General features: G+C 46.5%; 1 protein-coding gene across 1 annotated transcript in view; it reads right to left on the bottom strand.

The window, feature by feature from the left end:
- Positions 1–18,253, bottom strand: part of RELL1 (RELT like 1) — an 84,964-nt gene extending 66,711 nt beyond the window's left edge. Inside the window, exon 1 of the mRNA XM_040419000.1 lies at positions 18,130–18,253. Within this exon, the coding sequence (XP_040274934.1) occupies positions 18,130–18,196 (67 nt within the window). The 5' untranslated portion in view covers positions 18,197–18,253. The remainder of the gene's footprint in view (positions 1–18,129) is intronic.
- Positions 18,254–19,596: the final 1,343 nt, after the last annotated feature.

Below are 19,596 nucleotides of genomic sequence, written 5' to 3'. Positions count from 1 at the left end.
GTTTCTAAAATGGGGTCACTTTTTTGGAGTTTCTACTCTAGGGGTGCATCAGGGGGGCTTCAAATGGGACATGGTGTAAAAAAAATAACAGTCCAGCAAAACCTGCCCTCCAAAAACCGTATGGCATTCCTTTCCTTCTGCGCCCTGCCGTGTGCCCGTACAGCAGTTTACGACCACATATGGGGTGTTTCTGTAAACGACAGAATCAGAGCCATTAACCCTTGCTTTGTAACTGGAAAAATAAATATTAAAATGGAAAATCTGCCAAAAAAGTGAAAATTTTGAAATTGTATCTCTATTTCCCATTAAATCTTGTGCAACACCTAAAGGGTTAAAGTTTGTAAAATCAGTTTTGAATACCTTGAGGGGTGTAGTTTCTTAGATGGGGTCACTTTTATGGAGTTTCTACTCTAGGGGTGTATCAGGGGGGCTTCAAATGGGACATGGTGTAAATAAACCAGTCCAGCAAAATCTGCCTTCCAAAAACCAAACGGCGCACCTTTCACTCTACGCCCCGCTGTGCGGCCGTACAGTAGTTTACGGCCACATATGGGGTGTTTCTGTAAACGGCAGAATCAGGGCAATAAAGATACAGTCTTGTTTGGCTGTTAACCCTTGCTTTGTTAGTGGAAAAAATGGGTTAAAATGGAAAATTAGGCAAAAAAAATGAAATTCTCAAATTTCATCCCCATTTGCCAATAACTCTTGAGCAACACCTAAAGGGTTAACTAAATTTGTAAAATCAGTTTTGAATACCTTGAGGGGTGTAGTTTATAGAATGGGGTAATTTTTGGGTGGTTTCTATTATGTAAGCCTCGCAAAGTGACTTCAGACCTGTAGAGGTCCCTCAAAATTGGGTTTTTGTAAATTTCTGAAAAATTTCAAGATTTGCTTCTAAACTTCTAAGCCTTATAACATCCCCAAAAAATAAAATATCATTCCCAAAATAATTCAAACATGAAGTAGACATATGGGGAATGTAAAGTCATCACAATTTTTGGGGGTATTACTATGTATTACAGAAGTAGAGAAACAAACTTTGAAATTTGCAATTTTTTTTCAAATTTTTGGTAAATTTGGTATTTTTTTTTATAAATAAAAAATAATTTTTTTGACTTCATTTTACCAGTGTCATGAAGTACAATATGTGACGAAAAAACAATCTCAGAACGGCCTGGATAAGTCAAAGCGTTTTAAAGTTATCAGCACTTAAAGTGACACTGGTCAGATTTGCAAAAAATTGCCTGGTCCTGAAGGTGAAATAAGGCTGTGTCCCTAAGGGGTTAAGTGATCTAATGACATTAGGTCTGAATTTTCACTCCAAATCTGTAGGTGCTGCTGGAACGCTCAGCGCTCAAAAAAGACAAAAGAAAAAATAACTACTTTCAACTTTTTGCGACAAGCATTCTGGGTGCAGGACTTGAAATAACCCTTCCCCCCTTCCCCCCCCCCCCCCCCCCCCCCCGTCCACCCCCCCCCTGTCTCTATAGGTGATTAAAAGCTCTGGATATGAAAATCAGAGCACTGACCATAAAACATATGAAGAAATATATCGACCATAACGGTGTTCAAGGGTGACCATTCACGTCAAGTATTCACCCCGAGCCATCTGCTGACATTTCCACAGTCACATTGTGGGCAGTGACAGACACGGACGGGTTCCAGTTCTGATGCCAAGAACGTCCGCACGCCAGCCCACCCACCCAAATATTCTGTGCTCACCGCATCAGCAGCGACTTCACTGGAAATAAGCAAGAATTCTCAGATGTAAAATAACCACCACATCCAACCAGTTCACCCAGCTGGAATCTCTATGAACGGGAAAGTCGTAGCAGTATACTGGCAAGCAGGAACATGAACAGGATGGTCTGTATATAACCATATGGCCACTTGAGTGAAGCATCTCCGCAGAGCCAGGGGGTACAATGCCCTCAAAATCTGGGCTACAGAAATTCTTGCCAGGGTATGCAAAAAGTCAAACTGACCATATAACGAGCAGCTACATGTTACAGCCACAGACCACAATGGGGAGCGGCACTAAGGGTGCCAACCTGTTATGGCATTCCTAGCCCGTATGCCATGGAGGGCACTTGACACAAATCCAATAGATCTGTCTGGGAAGAATCGAAGTAGTATTACCCATGGCCTGGACTTTCCAGAATGTCAAATGTACCCCTATAAAACAGGGGCTTTGCTGCTGCAGCTTTTTGTGACCGCGTAGGAGTATAAATGCAGGACCATCCTTGTGTGTATAAGAAGTGCGACAACCTCTCTGGGCAGAGCTCCTTCCCTTTCTGAACAAAATATTCCTATATGAGATACAAATGGATAAAATCAGAGAGACGTGGCAAATATGGGGCAAAAACTGCTCCAACATGCAGCTTTACTGCAAGTCGCTGCAGCTTCCAAAATGATGAAAGGGGGCGTCCGATTTCAGGGTGAAACTGGGAAACTGCAGACAATACCAATTGACGAACATAACAGAAGGACTCCAGGAACGCGGCCATTATACCAGCAGATTTGTACCTAAGGCTACTTTCACACTAGCGTTGTTTTAATCCGGCGTTCAATTCCGACACCGGAACTGCCCGCCGGATCCGGAAAAACGTGTAAAAACGGATTACATTTGAATCCTGATCAGGATTTTGATCACAATGAAAAAATGCATTGGAAAAAACGGATCCGCCATTTATGGACTAACTTTTTTTTCACATTTTTCGGGTTTAACATGCAAAAGCCGGATCAGTTTTGACTGAACACACAGCGCCAGATCCGGCGTTAATGCAAGTCAATGGGAAAAAAGCCTGATCCAGCGTTCAGTCAAAGTGTTCAGGCTTTTTGGCCGGAGGTAAAAATACTGCATGCTACGTTTTTCTGAAAAGCCTGATCAGTCAAAAAGACTGAACTGAAGACATCCTGATGCATCCTGAAGGACGGACTCTCTATTCAGAATGCATAGGGATAAAACTGATCAGTTCTTTTACGGATTTGAGCCCCTAGGATGGAACTCAGCGCCGGAAAAGAAAAACGCTAGTGTGAAAGTACCCTTACATATCAGCTCACAGAAGAGCACGGGACTGCAGGGATTGTGTATTTTACCCACAGTATTACACACATGATGGGAGTTGTGATGCTTCCTGGAACAGGCGTTTTCCAACGAGCTTTCTCAATTCTGAGTGAATTCAGAAAGCTCATTGGAAGAACGAGTGAAACGTTTTCAAGAAATCTACAGTAAGTCCAGTTGCCTTGATTTATTCTTTACAGATATACCATGACCTGGATAAATGAGAACCTTCGCAGACATACTTACAGAGGAGCTGTCACCGCTCCTGACATGCCTGTTTAATAGCTTCAAGCATTCCCCATGTAATAATCCTGGAGCCTCTATTCTTATGGCTGTATGTTGTGCCCTTCCTCTATTATTTCTACTAGAAGTTATGAAGGAATTGCTAGCCGTCTGCAGTTTCCCAGTTTCACCCTGAAATCGGACGCCCCCTTTAATCATTTTGGAAGCTGCAGCGACTTGCAGTAAAGCTGCATGTTGGAGCAGTTTTTGTCCCATATTTGCCACGTCTCTCTGATTTTATCCATTTGTATCTCATATAGGAATATTTTGTTCAGAAAGGGAAGGAGCTCTGCCCAGAGAGGTTGTCGCACTTCTTATACACACACAAGGACAGTCCTGCATTTATACTCCTACGCGGTCACAAAAAGCTGCAGCAGCGAAGCCCCTGTTTTATAGGGGTACAATTGGCATTCTGGAAAGTCCACCATGGGTAATACTTCTTCGATTCTTCCCAGACAGCCTCAGGTATACACCTAAATACCAATTGACAAATAGAACATAACAGAAGGACTCCAGGAACGCGGCCATTATACCAGCAGATTTGTACCTTACATATCAGCTCACAGAAGAACACGGGACTGCAGGGATTGTGTATTTTACCCACAGTATTACACACATGATGGGAGTTGTGATGCTTCCTGGAACAGGCGTTTTCTGCAGTTGGCAGGAACAGATGACGTAAGGGCAGAACAAGGAAGAAGGCAAACCTACTCCGAAAATGTACACAAACAATAGAAGCAGCCAGGAAGAGGAGCACAGTGACCCGGCACTGAACGAGTGGAAACCACAGCGAACAACCCCTGCTGCTCCCTACACAATGGGTGGGTGTTCACTGCCCTGGACATTATAGAACGCACAGCTTCTAATGAGACATGCCTATGTTACCAACTGCTAAATCCCCTGGTGCCCAGCACAAGCAGGGTACCTACTACTTACCTCCACTGGGGTGCAATAGATACAATGCAAAAAGTCTGCAACGCATTTACATTTAAAAGGTTGTTCAGCTTTGGCAAGTCCTTCTTCAGACCCAAGGTGGTTATCATAATTACCTAATCCCCACTGCTGGGTTCCGGTTCCATCACTTCCCAACATCCTCGGCAGATCCTGGTCTATCTACGTCAACATCCGGTGAGACGCGTGGTCACATGACCGTTCCAGCACCGAAGGCCTGATTTGTGCTCCTTCTGGTCCCTAGCCAGGGTCAAGGGCACCCCAGATTCCAATTGTTGGCCTCAGCGCAGACGTGTTCCCAAGCAGTATGTTAACCAGTAGCAGTGATTTACCACTTGGGAACATGTCACCGTTGAGGCCAGTGATTGACCTCAGCAGTGAACATGACCCCATCCAGAAGATTACAAAAAAAAAAACATGCTACAGCACGATGGCATTATAACTAGTCCTACAAAGATTGTAGTGCAGTTTTCAGGCAGCTTCTTTGCATTTTTATGTCGCTTGGCATTTTTTCAAATCATAGCATGCTCTGGGTGCGCCATTCCTTCAAGTGTTTTTCCCAAAAATTCTCTATAGGAAAAAAACTAAACAAAGAAAAACAAACAAAAAAAACCTCCTCCCCCGAAAAAACTCTTTAAAAAAATAAGTAGGAATTTCACTGTTTTTTACAAGCCAAAAAAGCCCCCCCAAAAAATGTAGCGAGAGCTTCTCTTTGGGATGAAAGGGGCTGTCCCATAATAAAAAAAATCTACAGTTTTCTGACCAGCACCTGGATCTGAATACTTTTGTAATTGCATTTAAATTAAAAATGTAGCATAGCCACTGAGTTATTCAGTAAAATATATGTGTATAGCGCCACCTGCTGTGTTTTGTTTCTTATTTCTTTAACCTGCTCACTGAGAAGGCCGCACATGCTCAGTTTCATCCTTCAGCTGCCTCCTGAGCTGTGATAGGCAGAGCATGGACACGCCCCCTTAGCTGCAGCAGAGAAGACACTCCCCTTGGGCTGTCAGCTTGATATAAATCTAGAAGAGCAATGAATGTGGAGATTTCTGGAGGTACAGGGCTGGTTCTAGCTTTGTTAGAAAGAGGTTGTCATGTACAATATGTCTCATTTTCATTTTTTAAATTAGTCATGGGAGAACCCCTTTAAAAAAAATTCCCCTATTCTTGGCATATGTTCAAAAAGGAAGTGTAGAGTGGGAGGCATGGCCAGCCATGAGCAAGTGAGGACGTGCTCCGCTAGAGCTTCGCTGCCTCCCTGGCGAGATTCCCCTCATACCAGCCACTCCTGATGGGCAAGATATTAAAAAAGGGTAGAGCCAGACCACCAGCTCCCCTGGCGTCCTCCCAAGGCGATCTTCCCCGATTCTTCGCCCAGCAATCCACCTCACTGGGCCCCGCTCTGGGCGACCGCGCCATGCAGTGTCAAGTTGGCGCAGGTGTCCAGGCCATGCGGTCTTCAAAAGCGCTGTCAGAAGCGCCCAGGAGACCCTCTTTACAACTATGCAGGTGCCGCTCAGCATCGGTGCCCTCTCTACCTGCCTCTGCTGAGCACCATGAGCGGCTCCACAGCCCGGACCAGACTTCCCGGGCTGCATCTGAATCACGCTCTCCACATGCGCACACGAGCATTGCCTCCCTCCACCTGCCAGAACCCCTGCACTCCTCTGCAGCACCACCGTTCATAGGTACACCACAAGTCAGTTCTGGGGGCTCACCCCCTCCTCACAGGCTTCAGCATCGACGGTTACCAGCCTTGCCACTCCAGTGGACTTTACTTTAAGGCCTTGAGCTAATTCTTTCTGGCTAAGAGGGAACACACCTAAAACATCTGCAGTGCTAAATAACCCAGACATCCACCAGGGGCCCTTCTCTGACCAGTCATCGCCACACCCTGGTCTCCATCTCCAGGGACAGCCCTTGGACCACCACCAAAGGTCCCCTAACCGATCCACACTCCATGTCCCTTCCCCTCCCACTGCACAAGAACCCTTTCACCCCCCTTCCCACTCCCCTGGACCGTCCTTGGCAGCATCTCCACGCTGGTCCACTGGATCCTCATGGGACGACTCCCATCCGCAGTTGTCTGGAGCAACCCCACTTGGTCATAAAGGTCAGGACCGATCCTGCAGCTATGCAACTTCACGGATATCCCCTGCACCTCTCCTTGAGACTTTCACCCTCCGCAGATTTATTTGATGAGGACTACAGAGCGCCAACTATGGCAGACCTGCGTGTATCCTTATTTGCTCTCTACCCTCTAAAGCAGACCTGTCCAGTTTCGCTACCAACATTCTACAAGAATGTAAACGGGAATTCTCCCAGGTCCGCTCTGAGCTGGCTGCGCTTGAAACCAGAGTTAATTCTGTCACACAAGACCATGCAACTCTGTCTGCAACTGTTCAAGCTCTACAAGATAAGGCCCAAACTCACGACGCGCAACTTTATGTCTTACAACATCTAGACGATATAGAAAACCTTAGTCGCCGTAACAATATATGGATTAGAGGCCTTCCAGAGTCAATAACAACTGCGGATCTACTGCCCACGATCGTGAGAATATTTAATGGAATCCTGGGACGCCCGCCAAACACTCACATAGAGATCGACGGAGCCCATAGACCTCCTAACCCCGATGGCGCCAAACCATGTCATTTGCAGAATTCACTTCTACGTCATCAAAGAGCAAATCCTGAACAAAGCTCGGCAATCCTTCCCATGTCTCATGAAAGGGTCCCCATCACGTTACTGCAGGACCTCTCACGTCACACTTTGTCACAACGAGCTGCTCTACGTCCACTATTGGATCTCCTCAGGGACCGTGGAGTTATCGTTGGGGCTACCCATTCACCCTATTTGCAGGTCCCAAAGGACATGTTGCTGCTCTCAGTCATCCTTCGGACTTACCGCACTTTCTACAGCAACTAGACCTGAATCCAAAATTACGAAGCCCTCAGTGCACTATGGTCAAGGGTGCCGAGGTAGGGGTCACACTCCCAAATAAACTACCAATATACTCTGTGGACCGGGTATCCTTAACATAAAATATAACTTTTACTAGATATGTCATAAAATTATTAATAAAAAACAAAACAAAAACCGTGGGTAAATCAACAAAAACGGAGTATCAACACACCAAAATGCTGTCTGGTCAAAGTAATAGTAAGGTTCAATCTTACCACTTTCAGATGTGTGGATCATGGACAAGCAGCCATTGTGTGATTGGAATATATCCTAAAATACAGTGGCCAAGGATATTGATGACTAGTACTCTGTAGGTAAACAGCACAAATATTCACCTATGCCGCCCTAGTGCCCTCGTTAAGCAGGGTGGGGGGCTATTTCATTGGCTGCCTAACAGACACAGAGCACCTACCCCGATAGGGGCAACCCCTAACGGAACCTGTCCCTCACTTGGGGCCTATTCCCTATGCTTACCCTCACTATGTCCCTACATGCCACGTTTCATCCCTGCTTTGGGACTCATCAGGGGACTTAGCCTAGTGAAGAGAACTGAAAAACACAAAGGGAAACAAACAACATATTGCTTCGTCACTACTCAAAATTCAGGTCATGCTAAGATCAGAAGAAATAGTACAAAATAAAACCTTACAGGTAGAATACAGCGTCTCTGATGTATCATGGTGTGGGGAAATGTCCCCTACGTACCGCCGCCTCACCGTTGATTTTCAATAAGTAGGAAGAGCGCTGGCTTACGCTCCATCCCTCCTTTTAAAGTGCGCGTTGCTTTACCGCCCCTTCCCGCTTCCTGGAGGCACGCAATGACGTGCTGCTCGAACGCACAGCGTGCGTACCACAAACCGGAAGTCGGCGTCATGTGATCACGGGGCCGCCCGCTGCACAGTGAAGCCTGAACACGGCGTCCTCCGTTGCTAATTAACTGGAAGGGCGCCGGATCCAGCCCACTTGCCGTCAGATACTGGACAGCCATTCTACAATAACCTGGAGTCGAGAACAGACTCATTAATGGATTTAAAGGGGCTGGCTCTTCAAACAGGATAATTCAGATACAATTATTGGTATATATAATTTAACAAACTTAGCTAGACGAACCAGAGGAAATTCATGCCTAAAGTATTGTATATTCACAGTGTTTAAAGTATCATATGGTCACAATTATAGTGTACTTAAGACCACAACGTACGTATATATAAACCCACGGACACAGCTAAATATCCATGATAAGATGATAACTGATAGGATAATACATCACCCTTCAAAAAGTGGAAGCAACATTATTTCTATCTCAGGGTCAATTTCACATAAAGACCTCTTTATATAAAGCTGCTAAAATTCTGCTGTTCGTTTAATCCTTTGGGATATACTGTTTTAAGGTAATAGGTCCACTTGGCCTCACACTGGAGAATTTTCTGATCCCAGTTTTCTCCTCTTATCGGTCTTTTAATCAACTCAGTGCCCATAAACGAGAGACACTCCATTTTGCCCTCATGTTCATTCCTCACATGGCATGAGACGGAGGTATCTCTTGAATTTGCAATATCACCCAAGTGTTCTCCTATTCTCCACCTCAGCTCTCGTGTAGTTTTACCACATGAGCACGTTATTTTGTATATGACACCTTTGGATTTACAGTTTATGAAATCCCTGATCTCATACAATCCTCCTCGTGTTATTGCTTACAAACGTTTTCCCACATTTCATGTATTTACAGGCTAGGCACCCGGAACATCTGTAATTGCCGCACAGCCGTTTCTCCGTGTTGGAGCAGCCATAAAGTGGCTTTTAACCAGATGGTCCCGTACACTCTGCCCCTTTCTGTAGGTGATACTGGGATGTTCCTTATTTACCTCACAGATGTCAGGGTCCATTCTCAGGACATGCCATTTGCAGATGACCTCCCTCACACTGGTCAAGGCCTCATCATAAGTGCTGATCAGGCGAATCTCCCGTGTGTTGTTTTGGGCCCCCACAGTTGTTGAATTAGTGGGATTGAGTAGGGACGTACGGTCCCGGGCCTGAGCCGCCTGATACGCCGGTCTCAGTGTACCTAGGGGATAACCACGCTCTAGGAAACTAGTTGGCAAGTAGAAAATCGGAATCCTGAGAGCAGTTATGCCGCATCCTCAAGTACTGGCCTCGTGAAATCCCCTTCCGCAGTGGGAATGGATGGCTACTCTCCCACCGCAGGAAGGAATTCATAGATGTTGGTTTACAAAAAATGGACATGTCTAGTGTACCATCCGATTTTTTTGTGATACAAATATACAAAAAGGGCAGTTGTGTGGTACTACATTCAGAGGTGAATCTTAGGCCGAGCTCATTGATGTTTAATTTATGTGCCCATGCACTGAATGACTCAGGACTGCCCTTCCAGACAACAAATGTCGTCAATTAAGCGTGCCCACATCTGGATCTGGTGCGTTTCCATTAAGGCCTTTTCATCCCTGAAGACAGATGTGTTCCTGGGCTGGTGGGAGAACACATTTACATACGATGGGGCACAGGGACTGCTCATCGTTGTGCCCCTGAGCTGGTGGTAGAACCTGCCATTAAACAAGAAGTAATTTATTTTCAGTGAGAATTCAAGTAGTTGGAGGACAAACTGATTGTGTGCCTCAAACTGCCGTCCACGCGAGGATAGAAAATATGCTGCTGCGCGTAGGCCATGCTCATGTGGAATTGAGGAGTATAGGGCCTCGATATCTATGCTCCCCAATATACATCCCTCTTCCAATTGAATCTCCTCAATTTGTTTTAAAAAGGTCACCCGTATCTCTAACATAAGATGGAAGGGAAAGTACAAAGGGAGACAATATCTGGTCAATATAGATGCCTAAATTCTGGCCTAGGCTATCAACTCCTCAGACAATCGGGCGCCCCTTCAGTGGTTTATACCCTTTATGCACTTTCGGAAGAAAATAAAAAAGGTAGCTATCCGGGGGTGCTGCGGAAAGAGGAAATCATATTCATCCTGATTGATGATTTTATTCATTTTGGCTGTGTTTAGGAGATTTTTTAATTCCTGTTTATATTCCACTGTGGGATCTCTCGTTAATACTTCATAACTGTCCTGTGGGGCTAATAGTGTTTCACATATCAGTTTATATTGAGATGTATCAAGAATAACAGTGTTGCCCCCTTTATCCGAGGGCTTAATAACAATATTACTATTGTTAGCTAGATCTTTTAGGGCCTTTAGTTCATCCATAGTGCAGTTAGAGGAAGCGTAGTGCAGATGTGATGTCTCAATTTCAGAACTGATGAGGTTCAAGAATACGTCAATACAATTTGTATTTCTTATCGGAGCGTTTTTGTACTCTTCAACTTTAATGGAGTGAACGGCCCCTCCCCTAGTTCTGATGCGTTAGGGGTGGCGAGACTCTGTAAAAGTTTAACATTTTCCTGGGGAACCCCATTTCTAGGCTCTGCTTCTTTTCAATGTTCCGAAAATGTTTAAACCACCTTAGTTTTCTAGCGAATAGGATAATATCCACTATGGTTTTGAACAAACTGAATTTTGTTGTTGGAACAAACGTGAGCCCTTTTTCCAAAGTTTTTCTCAGATGGGGTTAAGAGGTGGGACGAGAGATTAATTATTTTTGGGCCTGAGTTATTGGTACTTGTTGAGTACGATTGCGTAGTGGGTAGGATGGGCTTGGGTCTAAAAAATTCTGGATACTTCTATTGTTGGCTCTGTAGTTTCTCCTACCCAGACCTTTACCCTTTCCTGAATATTTTTTATTAATATGACTTGTTCTTAGTTCTTTCTCCGAGTCCTAATGTTCTGTTTCTGTAGTAGATAACTCAGTGTCCCTATCCTCCATTTTCCCTAAAGTCAGCCAAATCGCATATAAACGGTTTGTGCTTTCTTTCTTGATAAGTGATATTGGAAACGTTCGAGTGCAGATTGAAGTTGTTTTTCTTTCGCTACAAATTCTGCTTCCTGAGAAAAGGATTGAGTGATAGTGATTTGTGCTTTCAACTTATTATCAAGATTCTCTAAGGTTAAACGTTCCTGTTCAAGTAGGATTTTCATGAAGCGAAGAGAGCTGCTCCCACAGTCATCAAAGAAGCATTTCTACACCTCGCCGCCAGAGTTAGTTATTCTGAGACCTCTTGGAACAATGTTGTGCTCTAGGTAATTTTGTAAACTCTGAACCTCCCACCACAATACTATTTCTTCCCTATAGATTTTGTCCAATTCTTTGAATGCTACCCTGAAGGATGGTGTATACTTTTTTTGGCAAAAGTTTTTAATCAGAAAAAACCTAAATCCTGTGCTGAGAAAACCAGCCATATCCAGGTGTCAAATTGAATCAAAAATTACGAAGACCTCAGTGCACTATAGTCAAGGGTGCCGAGGTAAGGGACACACTCAAATAAACCATCAATATACTCTGTGGACCGGGTATCCTTAACAACATAAAATACAAGTTTTACTAGATATGCCATAAAATTATCAATAAAAAAACAAACCAAGAACACTGAGTAAATCAACAGAAGACTGAATCTCTATCAACACACCCAAATGCTGTCTGACCCCGACCTCCGGTTTGTGGTACGCATGCTGTGCGTTCCAGGAGGAGCACGTTATTGCGTGCCTCCAGGAAGCGGGGATGGGCTGTAAAGCAATGCGCACTTTAAAAGAAGGGATGGAGCATAAGCCAGCGCTCTCCCTACTTATTTAAATCAACGGTGAGGCGGCGGTACGTAGGGGACATTTCCCCACACCATGACACGTCAGGACCACTGTCCTATTGTACATACCTCTTATCTGGGATGAGACGGTAGAAACAACTAGACCTGCCACCAGTCGACCTGGGTCCCTGGCCATCTATCCTCCCACCTGCTCCAACAACACAGACAACCTCGTTCCTCCCAGACCCCTGGACCGATCATGTCAACTCCTCGTGGACGGCAACAGCGACGATCTGCTGGTCCCTGACGAGGATTCCCATCTAACTCAGTCACCTGAAGGACTGCCTGCTGTTCCAGATTGGGACAACGGCTCCTCTCTTCTTGACGCCTTGCACCTCTCTGTTTTAATTGCTCCCTCTCAGCAGTTGGTGATATCGATTTGAGTTTACTTCGACAGGGAATGTAGCAGGACTGCTCTTCTCCGGCTGTTTCCCCACACCATGAATATAAATGTGCGGCTTTCGCGAATGACCTCCTGCTCTATATAACCAATGCCCACATTTGCCTGCCATCTTTGCTTCGTTCGATTTCCCGCTTTGGTGACTGGACCAATTTTAAAATCAATATTACCAAGTCTGAGGCCCTCAATGTCTCCCTACCCAATGCCTTGTTCTCTTCTCTTAAAACCTCTTTCCCTTTTGCCTGGCCATCAAATGGGATAATACAATTAGGTATAAAAATCACCGCTGACCTGTCATGACTTTTTAGATTAAACTTCACCCCTCTTCTCCAGCAATTCCAGAAGGACTTAGAGGCCTGGCGTCGATGGGATTTCTCCTGATTTGGCAGAATCAATATTTTGAAGATGACTTTGCTGCCAAAATTACTCTGCTGCCAAAATTACTCTCACCCTCCGTATTCCGTCCATATTCTGGTCCCAAATACGCCGATGCTTCACGCAATTTGTATGGTCACCTGGTAAACAACGGATCAATTGGTCTCCCGGACTGTTGCCTCTACTACCATTCTACTGCCTATGCCCGGCTTTTAGACATGATGCACATTGATACCTCCAAGTCTTGGGTACACATAGCACGAGACTCTTCTCCCTGCTCTTTAACAGTACTTCCATGGCTAATAGGCACCTTACGCTCTACCTCTCCTAAGCTTTCCTTCACGGCCCACCACACATTTGCGATAATAGTGTCCATAAACCGCCACACCTCTCCAAATGATCCTAAAGGTCCCCTGGTCCTCCAGGGCACTCACCTACCCTTTTCTCCAGGGTACGAAAACTCGCCCAATTAGATTTTGCCATGTCCTTTTGGGATCCTCCCTGAAGTCCCTGTCTCAATTATTATGGACCCCCCTCCCTTTAACACGTAACTCCTTTGAATACTTACAACTCCAGCACTTCTACTCTTCTATGAATAAGACCCATACATTAAATCAAAACCTCAACATTCGAACAGATGTGCATAGCCCCCTTGGCAGTATTTAGAAACATATCAACTGTATACAAACTACTAATACATCAATGCTCCTCACACCTCCCCCCTTTTTTTCAGGTCAGGGAGCATGACATAGGTACACATCTCACCCCATCTCAGTGGAATAGGAGCTTTCTCTTATCCCATAAAGAGCTGATTTCTACTAAGGCCCAGGAAACTAGCTATAAAATCTTATCCAGATGGTACAGGGTGCCCGCGCTTCTCCACAAATGGTCTCCTACAGTGTCAGATCGAGGGTACGATGATCAATATTGGGTGGCATTGTACTGTCCTACGCCCCTTTTGGAACTTTGTACACAAAACAATCAGAGAAGTGACGGGCATCCCTGTACGCAACTCCCCTGAAGCTCTTCTATTATTGACCTAAATGTCCCAGCCTACAAGAACTCACTTCTGAAATACATGATTTAGGCACCAAAAGCAGTTATCCCACGACACTGGAAATCCCCCTCCCCTCCTTCACCGGAGGAATGGTTCGAGGAGATCACTCTATACCAGAGAATGGAGGACCTAATTATGCAACACCCTTAGGCCCCTTGCAGACGAGTGTTCCTCCCGCAGCGAGTTCGCATCGCCGTGCCTGACCTCCCATCCCTGCCGGGGGTCACATAGCATCATAAATCAAAATAATGCTATGTAAACCTTACAGTTCTGGAATGTACTGGATAACACTGGCATAATGCTGACAGTGTTAAAGGGTTTCTACCACCAGAAATACCGTTATGTAGCTGACTGACATTAGCGATGCGCTAATGTCAGCACTACATAACAGTGCCGTTTTTGTAAAAAAAAAAAAACTTTTATAATATGCTAATGAGCCTCTAGGTGCTATGTGGGCGTAAAATCAGTGCCTAGAGGCTCTGTTTATTCACCCTTTATCCCGGCCAGGTCCCCTGTTCTGCCCGCCCAGCTCCTCTTGATTGATGCCACGGTCCACCACATCGTTGACTAAATCCCGCGCCTGCGCCGTTAACTTCTGTCTTCGGCGCAGTGAGTGAATGATGCGCTCCTGGTGCCGGATTCCTCACTGCGCCTGCGCCGTCTACGTCACAGTGAGGAAGCCGGCATCAGGAGAGCGGCCTTGACTCACTGCGCCTGTGCCGAAGACAGAAGTGAACGGTGCAGGGGCGGGATTTCGTCAACGATGAGGTGGACTGTGGCATCAATCAAGAGGAGCTGGGCGGGCAGAACAGGGGACCTGGGCGGAATAAAGCGCGAGTAGACGGAGCCTCTAGGTGCTGATTTTACGCCCACATAGCACCCAGAGGCTCATTAGCATATAATAAAAGTGCTTTTTTTTTTACAAAAAACGGATGCAGCGACAAATGTTAGAAACATGCTCTTATGTAGTGCTGACATTGGCACATTGATAATGTCAGTCAGCTACATAACAGTATTTCTGGTGGTAGAAGCCCAATACATTCCAGAACTGTAGGGGTTCATAAATGAATATAATACAATGTGAATCTCTCAGTGCTGGGAGGTCAGGCCGGGCGCTGCGGATGCGGACTCGCTGCGGGGGAAAGGGGGGGGGGGGGGGGCGACGCTCGTCTGCAAGGGGCCCTAGATTCCTCACGATTCTTGAAGACCTGGGGTTTGTGAGACGCGTTCCGCTCATCGGAGACATTCCGGAACATACAGATGAAAAATCTACATATTTAGCTCCTAACCCCTCCTTATCTCCCCCACTGTCTTTTTGTTAACTTTTTTTTATTTGTCGCTCTCTTTCTTTAAGTTATTTTATCAGTTATGTTCCATGTTTCTTTAATTGTCCTAATCCACATTGTTGCATGGTTTACTATTTTTGAGCACTGAATGTCACGTGTGCTCTCTCATAACGCATCTTTATTACAAGTTTGTATCACATCAACTAAAAAGGTGTTTTACTTATAGGAGCTGAATACCTGTACTTGAAGGGTAGCGCCCCCCGCTGATGCTGCGCCCTCTTTAAGTTTTCACACTCACTCAGTATGCTGCCGTAATACTGAGCATCGGTACTGGGAGGAGGAGACACCGGGGTTTCTCAATGGGCGTTTCCTTCTCCCTGGTTGTGACACTCTCCGATGTGATTGGATCGCGGCACAGCCAGGGAGAGGGAGACGCCCATTGAGAAACCCTTGTGTCTCCTCCTCCCTGTACCAATGCTCGGTATTAGCATACTGAGCGGGAAAACTTCAGGAGGGCGCAGCGGGGCGTAGGCGCGATGTTTTAAAAAAAAAAAAACGGGTGGCAGCATCAGCACCCCGCAAGTACAGGTATTAAGCTCCTATAAGCAAAACAGATGAAAGGTCCTCTTTAAATTGGATTTTGCAGCTTAGTCACGGCATTCGAGGTTTACAGGTGCTTTTATCTCTTCTCTATTCACCATGATTCACATAGCTCTGACCAGGAAGTCCTCCATAACGTATCGTATGTTCAGAGTATTACTCAAAGGTACAATGCAGATTTTCTTCTTATGTCCAGATGCAACATATCGTTGGCCTCCTGGTAAATAGGGACCAGATAACAGGTCTGACCGGTTAAAAGGGACAGGACTGGGGCAGTGTTTGATCAGACTGATCTTGTGGAAAATGTAAAGGTCAATGTCCACATCCTGTCATGGAGGAGACGTAGATGTGTGCACGAGGGACGATCGATCATTCTGTCCTTTATTTGTAAGAAGATCCTTCTTCACAGATATGAGAACAATGGGCAGTATTACGCCTGAGCAGACATCGGGGTCTTCAGGGTGGCGCGCACACATTCCAGAGTGTAATGGGGTCATTTACAGGACGCCAGGTACACAAGTGGAAGGTCCGAGGACATGATAAATCTGGTTCTCAGCATCATCGTTTTCAGTGCAATGGTGCCAGAAACCTACGTCAAGTGAAACCATCCACCGTGTCTATCAGGAGTCTCCAACCTCCGGCCACTATGAAACTGCAGCATGCTCTATTCACTTCTAAGGGAGCTCCAAGCTGGGAGTTGAAGTTTCACAACCGCTGGAGTTATGAAGGTTGCTGATCTCCTGATGTATGAGATGTCAGCAGACATCTTAGGTTCCCCTCAGGACATAAGGAACAGGTCAGAATGCTGCAGATTTCCACATGATAGACCTGAGACAAAGCGTGTGGACAATGTAACCGGAGGCCAGCAGGAATGACAGGTCAGCAGGGAGACGGCGCTCACGTCCGTCACAGTCTTCATACAAGATGCTCGGGCTATGTTCACATCTGCATCCATCAGAGGAAGAAGGCGGAAAAAAGCATCCAGATTAATCCCCATTCGTTTAAATCAGTGGTTTTCAGCACCGTTAGATTTCTGCTGTGTTTCGTGAAGGAAAATATCCTGTCTGCAGGACTTCTATGTGACACAAGTAAGAGATCTAGGGTCTTACAGTATTATTAACCTGAGGTGGGGTTTATACTTACCTGGTCCCCACCGCTGCTTTCTGGCTCCATCGCCCCCAGCCTCATCTGCAGCTCCGCAGTACTCTGGCATCAACATCCTGTCCAGTGATTGGCTGCAGAGACGGCCGGGGAGCAACGGAGCCGGAACTCTGCGACAGGGACCAGGTAAGTATGAACTTCACAGCAGGTCGGCCACTTTCTGAGGTCAGAGACACATGGCTCCTCCGCCGCCACCTATATACAGAGACACATGGCTCCTCCGCCGCCACCTATATACAGAGACACATGGCTCCTCCGCCGCCACCTATATACAGAGACACATGGCTCCTCCGCCGCCACCTATATACAGAGACACATGGCTCCTCCGCCGCCACCTATATACAGAGACACATGGCTCCTCCGCCGCCACCTATATACAGAGACATATGGCTCCTCCGCCGCCACCTATATACAGAGACACATGGCTCCTCCGCCGCCACCTATATACAGAGACACATGGCTCCTCCGCCGCCACCTATATACAGAGACACATGGCTCCTCCGCCGCCACCTATATACAGAGACACATGGCTCCTCCGCCGCCACCTATATACAGAGACACATGGCTCCTCCGCCGCCACCTATATACAGAGACATATCGCTCCGCCACCACCTATATACAGAGACATATCGCTCCGCCACCTATATACAGACATATCGCTCCGCCACCACCACCTATATACAGACATATCGCTCCACCACCTATATACAGACATATCGCTCCACCACCTATATACAGACATATCGCTCCACCACCTATATACAGACATATCGCTCCACCACCTATATACAGACATATCGCTCCACCACCACCTATATACAGAGATATACTGTACAGCACTTCGGTCCTGGGTTTGAATCCGACCAAGGACTACATCTGCATGGAGTTTGTATGTTCTCCCCGTGTTTCCTCCCACACTCCAGAGACATACTGATATCGGACTGTGAGCCCCACTGGGGGGCTGTGGGCAGTGTGATGCTAATGTCTATAGAGCTCTGCGGAATGTAGTAGCGCTATATAAGTGTGTGTAGTAAGTAACCCTCTGCCTCCACCTGTACACACACCTCTGTGCGGTGTTTCACACTGAGCCTTCCTCACCACACCCTGACTTCTGCCTGTGTCAGCTGCACACACACAGTTGTCCCGGTGGCGGCCCCGGGCTGTGGATACAGCATACATGGGGCATGGCTGGCTCCGCGCCAGACTGAGGGGCGCGAGGCTCAGGTGCCGGGAAGTTTACAGAGTTGCTCTAAGTTCCCCGTTCTCTTACCGGCGCTGCGGACTATTCTCCACGGTAACGGCTCGGGCTGCAGAGGAAACTTCACCGCCGGAGACATCTCCGCTCTGTAGCTGCACCCGTCTCAGTCTGTCACTCAGCGCGGCCACCGGGCAAATGGGCGGGGCTGGCTGAAAGGAAGGCGGGGCCACGCATCTACACGGAGTCAGGTATCCTCCCCGCCGCCATCTTGTGAGGAGAATGCTGGGGGCGGGAAAGGTTTTACATCTCACCGCCAGCCTGCGGGGAAGAGTCACCCTGCTGCCCATAGCAACCCCTGTCCCTGGCAGTTTTACTGTCACATATACACAAAAATGTACACTAATGCTTGCATTAACCCTTTGGATGTCAGGAGTAGGTTTCCCCATTTAAAAAAAAAAAACTAGTACATTACAACTGCTATGAAAATGCCTCCCAGCACTTTACATGGATGTTCCCTGGTGTTGGGGCTTACTTGCCCAAACTTACCAACTACAATGCTGCAAAGGGGACATCAGCGCTGTGGGGTCACTGGTGGGCACATGCTTTCACTGGTAAGAGGGGGTGATAACATGAATAAAAGTCCCCGTCTCCCTCCTTGGGGTTCCCTGTATCGGGGAGAGATGACAGCCCCAGGCTGGGGTCTTCTCCCCTCCCTTCACACGACTGTATTTATGGGTCCGCATCCATTTCACAATTTTCATTCAATGCGATGGAGCCACAAGAGATACAGACAGCACACCGCGTGCTGTCCGCCATCCGTACTTCGGTTCCGCGGCCCTACAAAAAAGAGCAGACAAGAATGGGCATTTCTATCATAGGGCTGGCTGTGCGCGTTCAACAAAATACGGAAGGCAAACAGCCGGTTTTTGTGGACCACAGAACACATACAGTTGTGTGACTGTACCCCTATGCCTCATTCACACGTCAGTGTTTGGTCAGTGATTTTGAGCCAAAACCAGGTGCAACTATAAACACAGAACAGGAGCAGATTTTTCCCTTATGTCTGTGGAGGCTCCAATCCTGGTTTTGGCTCACAATCACTGATGGTAATCACTGACCGAACACTGACGTGTGAATGAGCCCCCTACATACACAGAACCAGGATGTAAAGCTTTTCATGCTGCTCCCCACCTTCAAGCGCTGCTCCCTAAATTTTGTACCCGGAATAATGTGCCTGGTATCATTTGAAAGCTAAGATTCTGGACATCTGTATGATACCAAGTATGATACCAAGATCCAGCCAGATATAGTCATGGCAAGTGTTTAATTTGTCAAGGCTTCCCGATTGTCCAGGAGACAACCAGAAAAAGGAGAAATTCTAATGGAAAATTAGGAAAAAACCTCTGGGGTGCCGCATTCTGTACATACTCACCTCTCTCTGGTCCTGCACTTCCCAGGAGCCAGCAAAGACAACGTGTTCACACTGAACTGCTGGAGAACATTGAGTCTTTAAGTGACAAAGAGGGTGGACGCTTTCTG

This window comes from Bufo bufo, chromosome 2 (genome assembly GCF_905171765.1).
Source record: "Bufo bufo chromosome 2, aBufBuf1.1, whole genome shotgun sequence".
Classification (NCBI taxonomy): Eukaryota; Metazoa; Chordata; class Amphibia; order Anura; family Bufonidae; genus Bufo; species Bufo bufo.
Note: the sequence above shows the minus strand (reverse complement) of the source record. Positions and strands in the feature narration are given on the sequence as shown.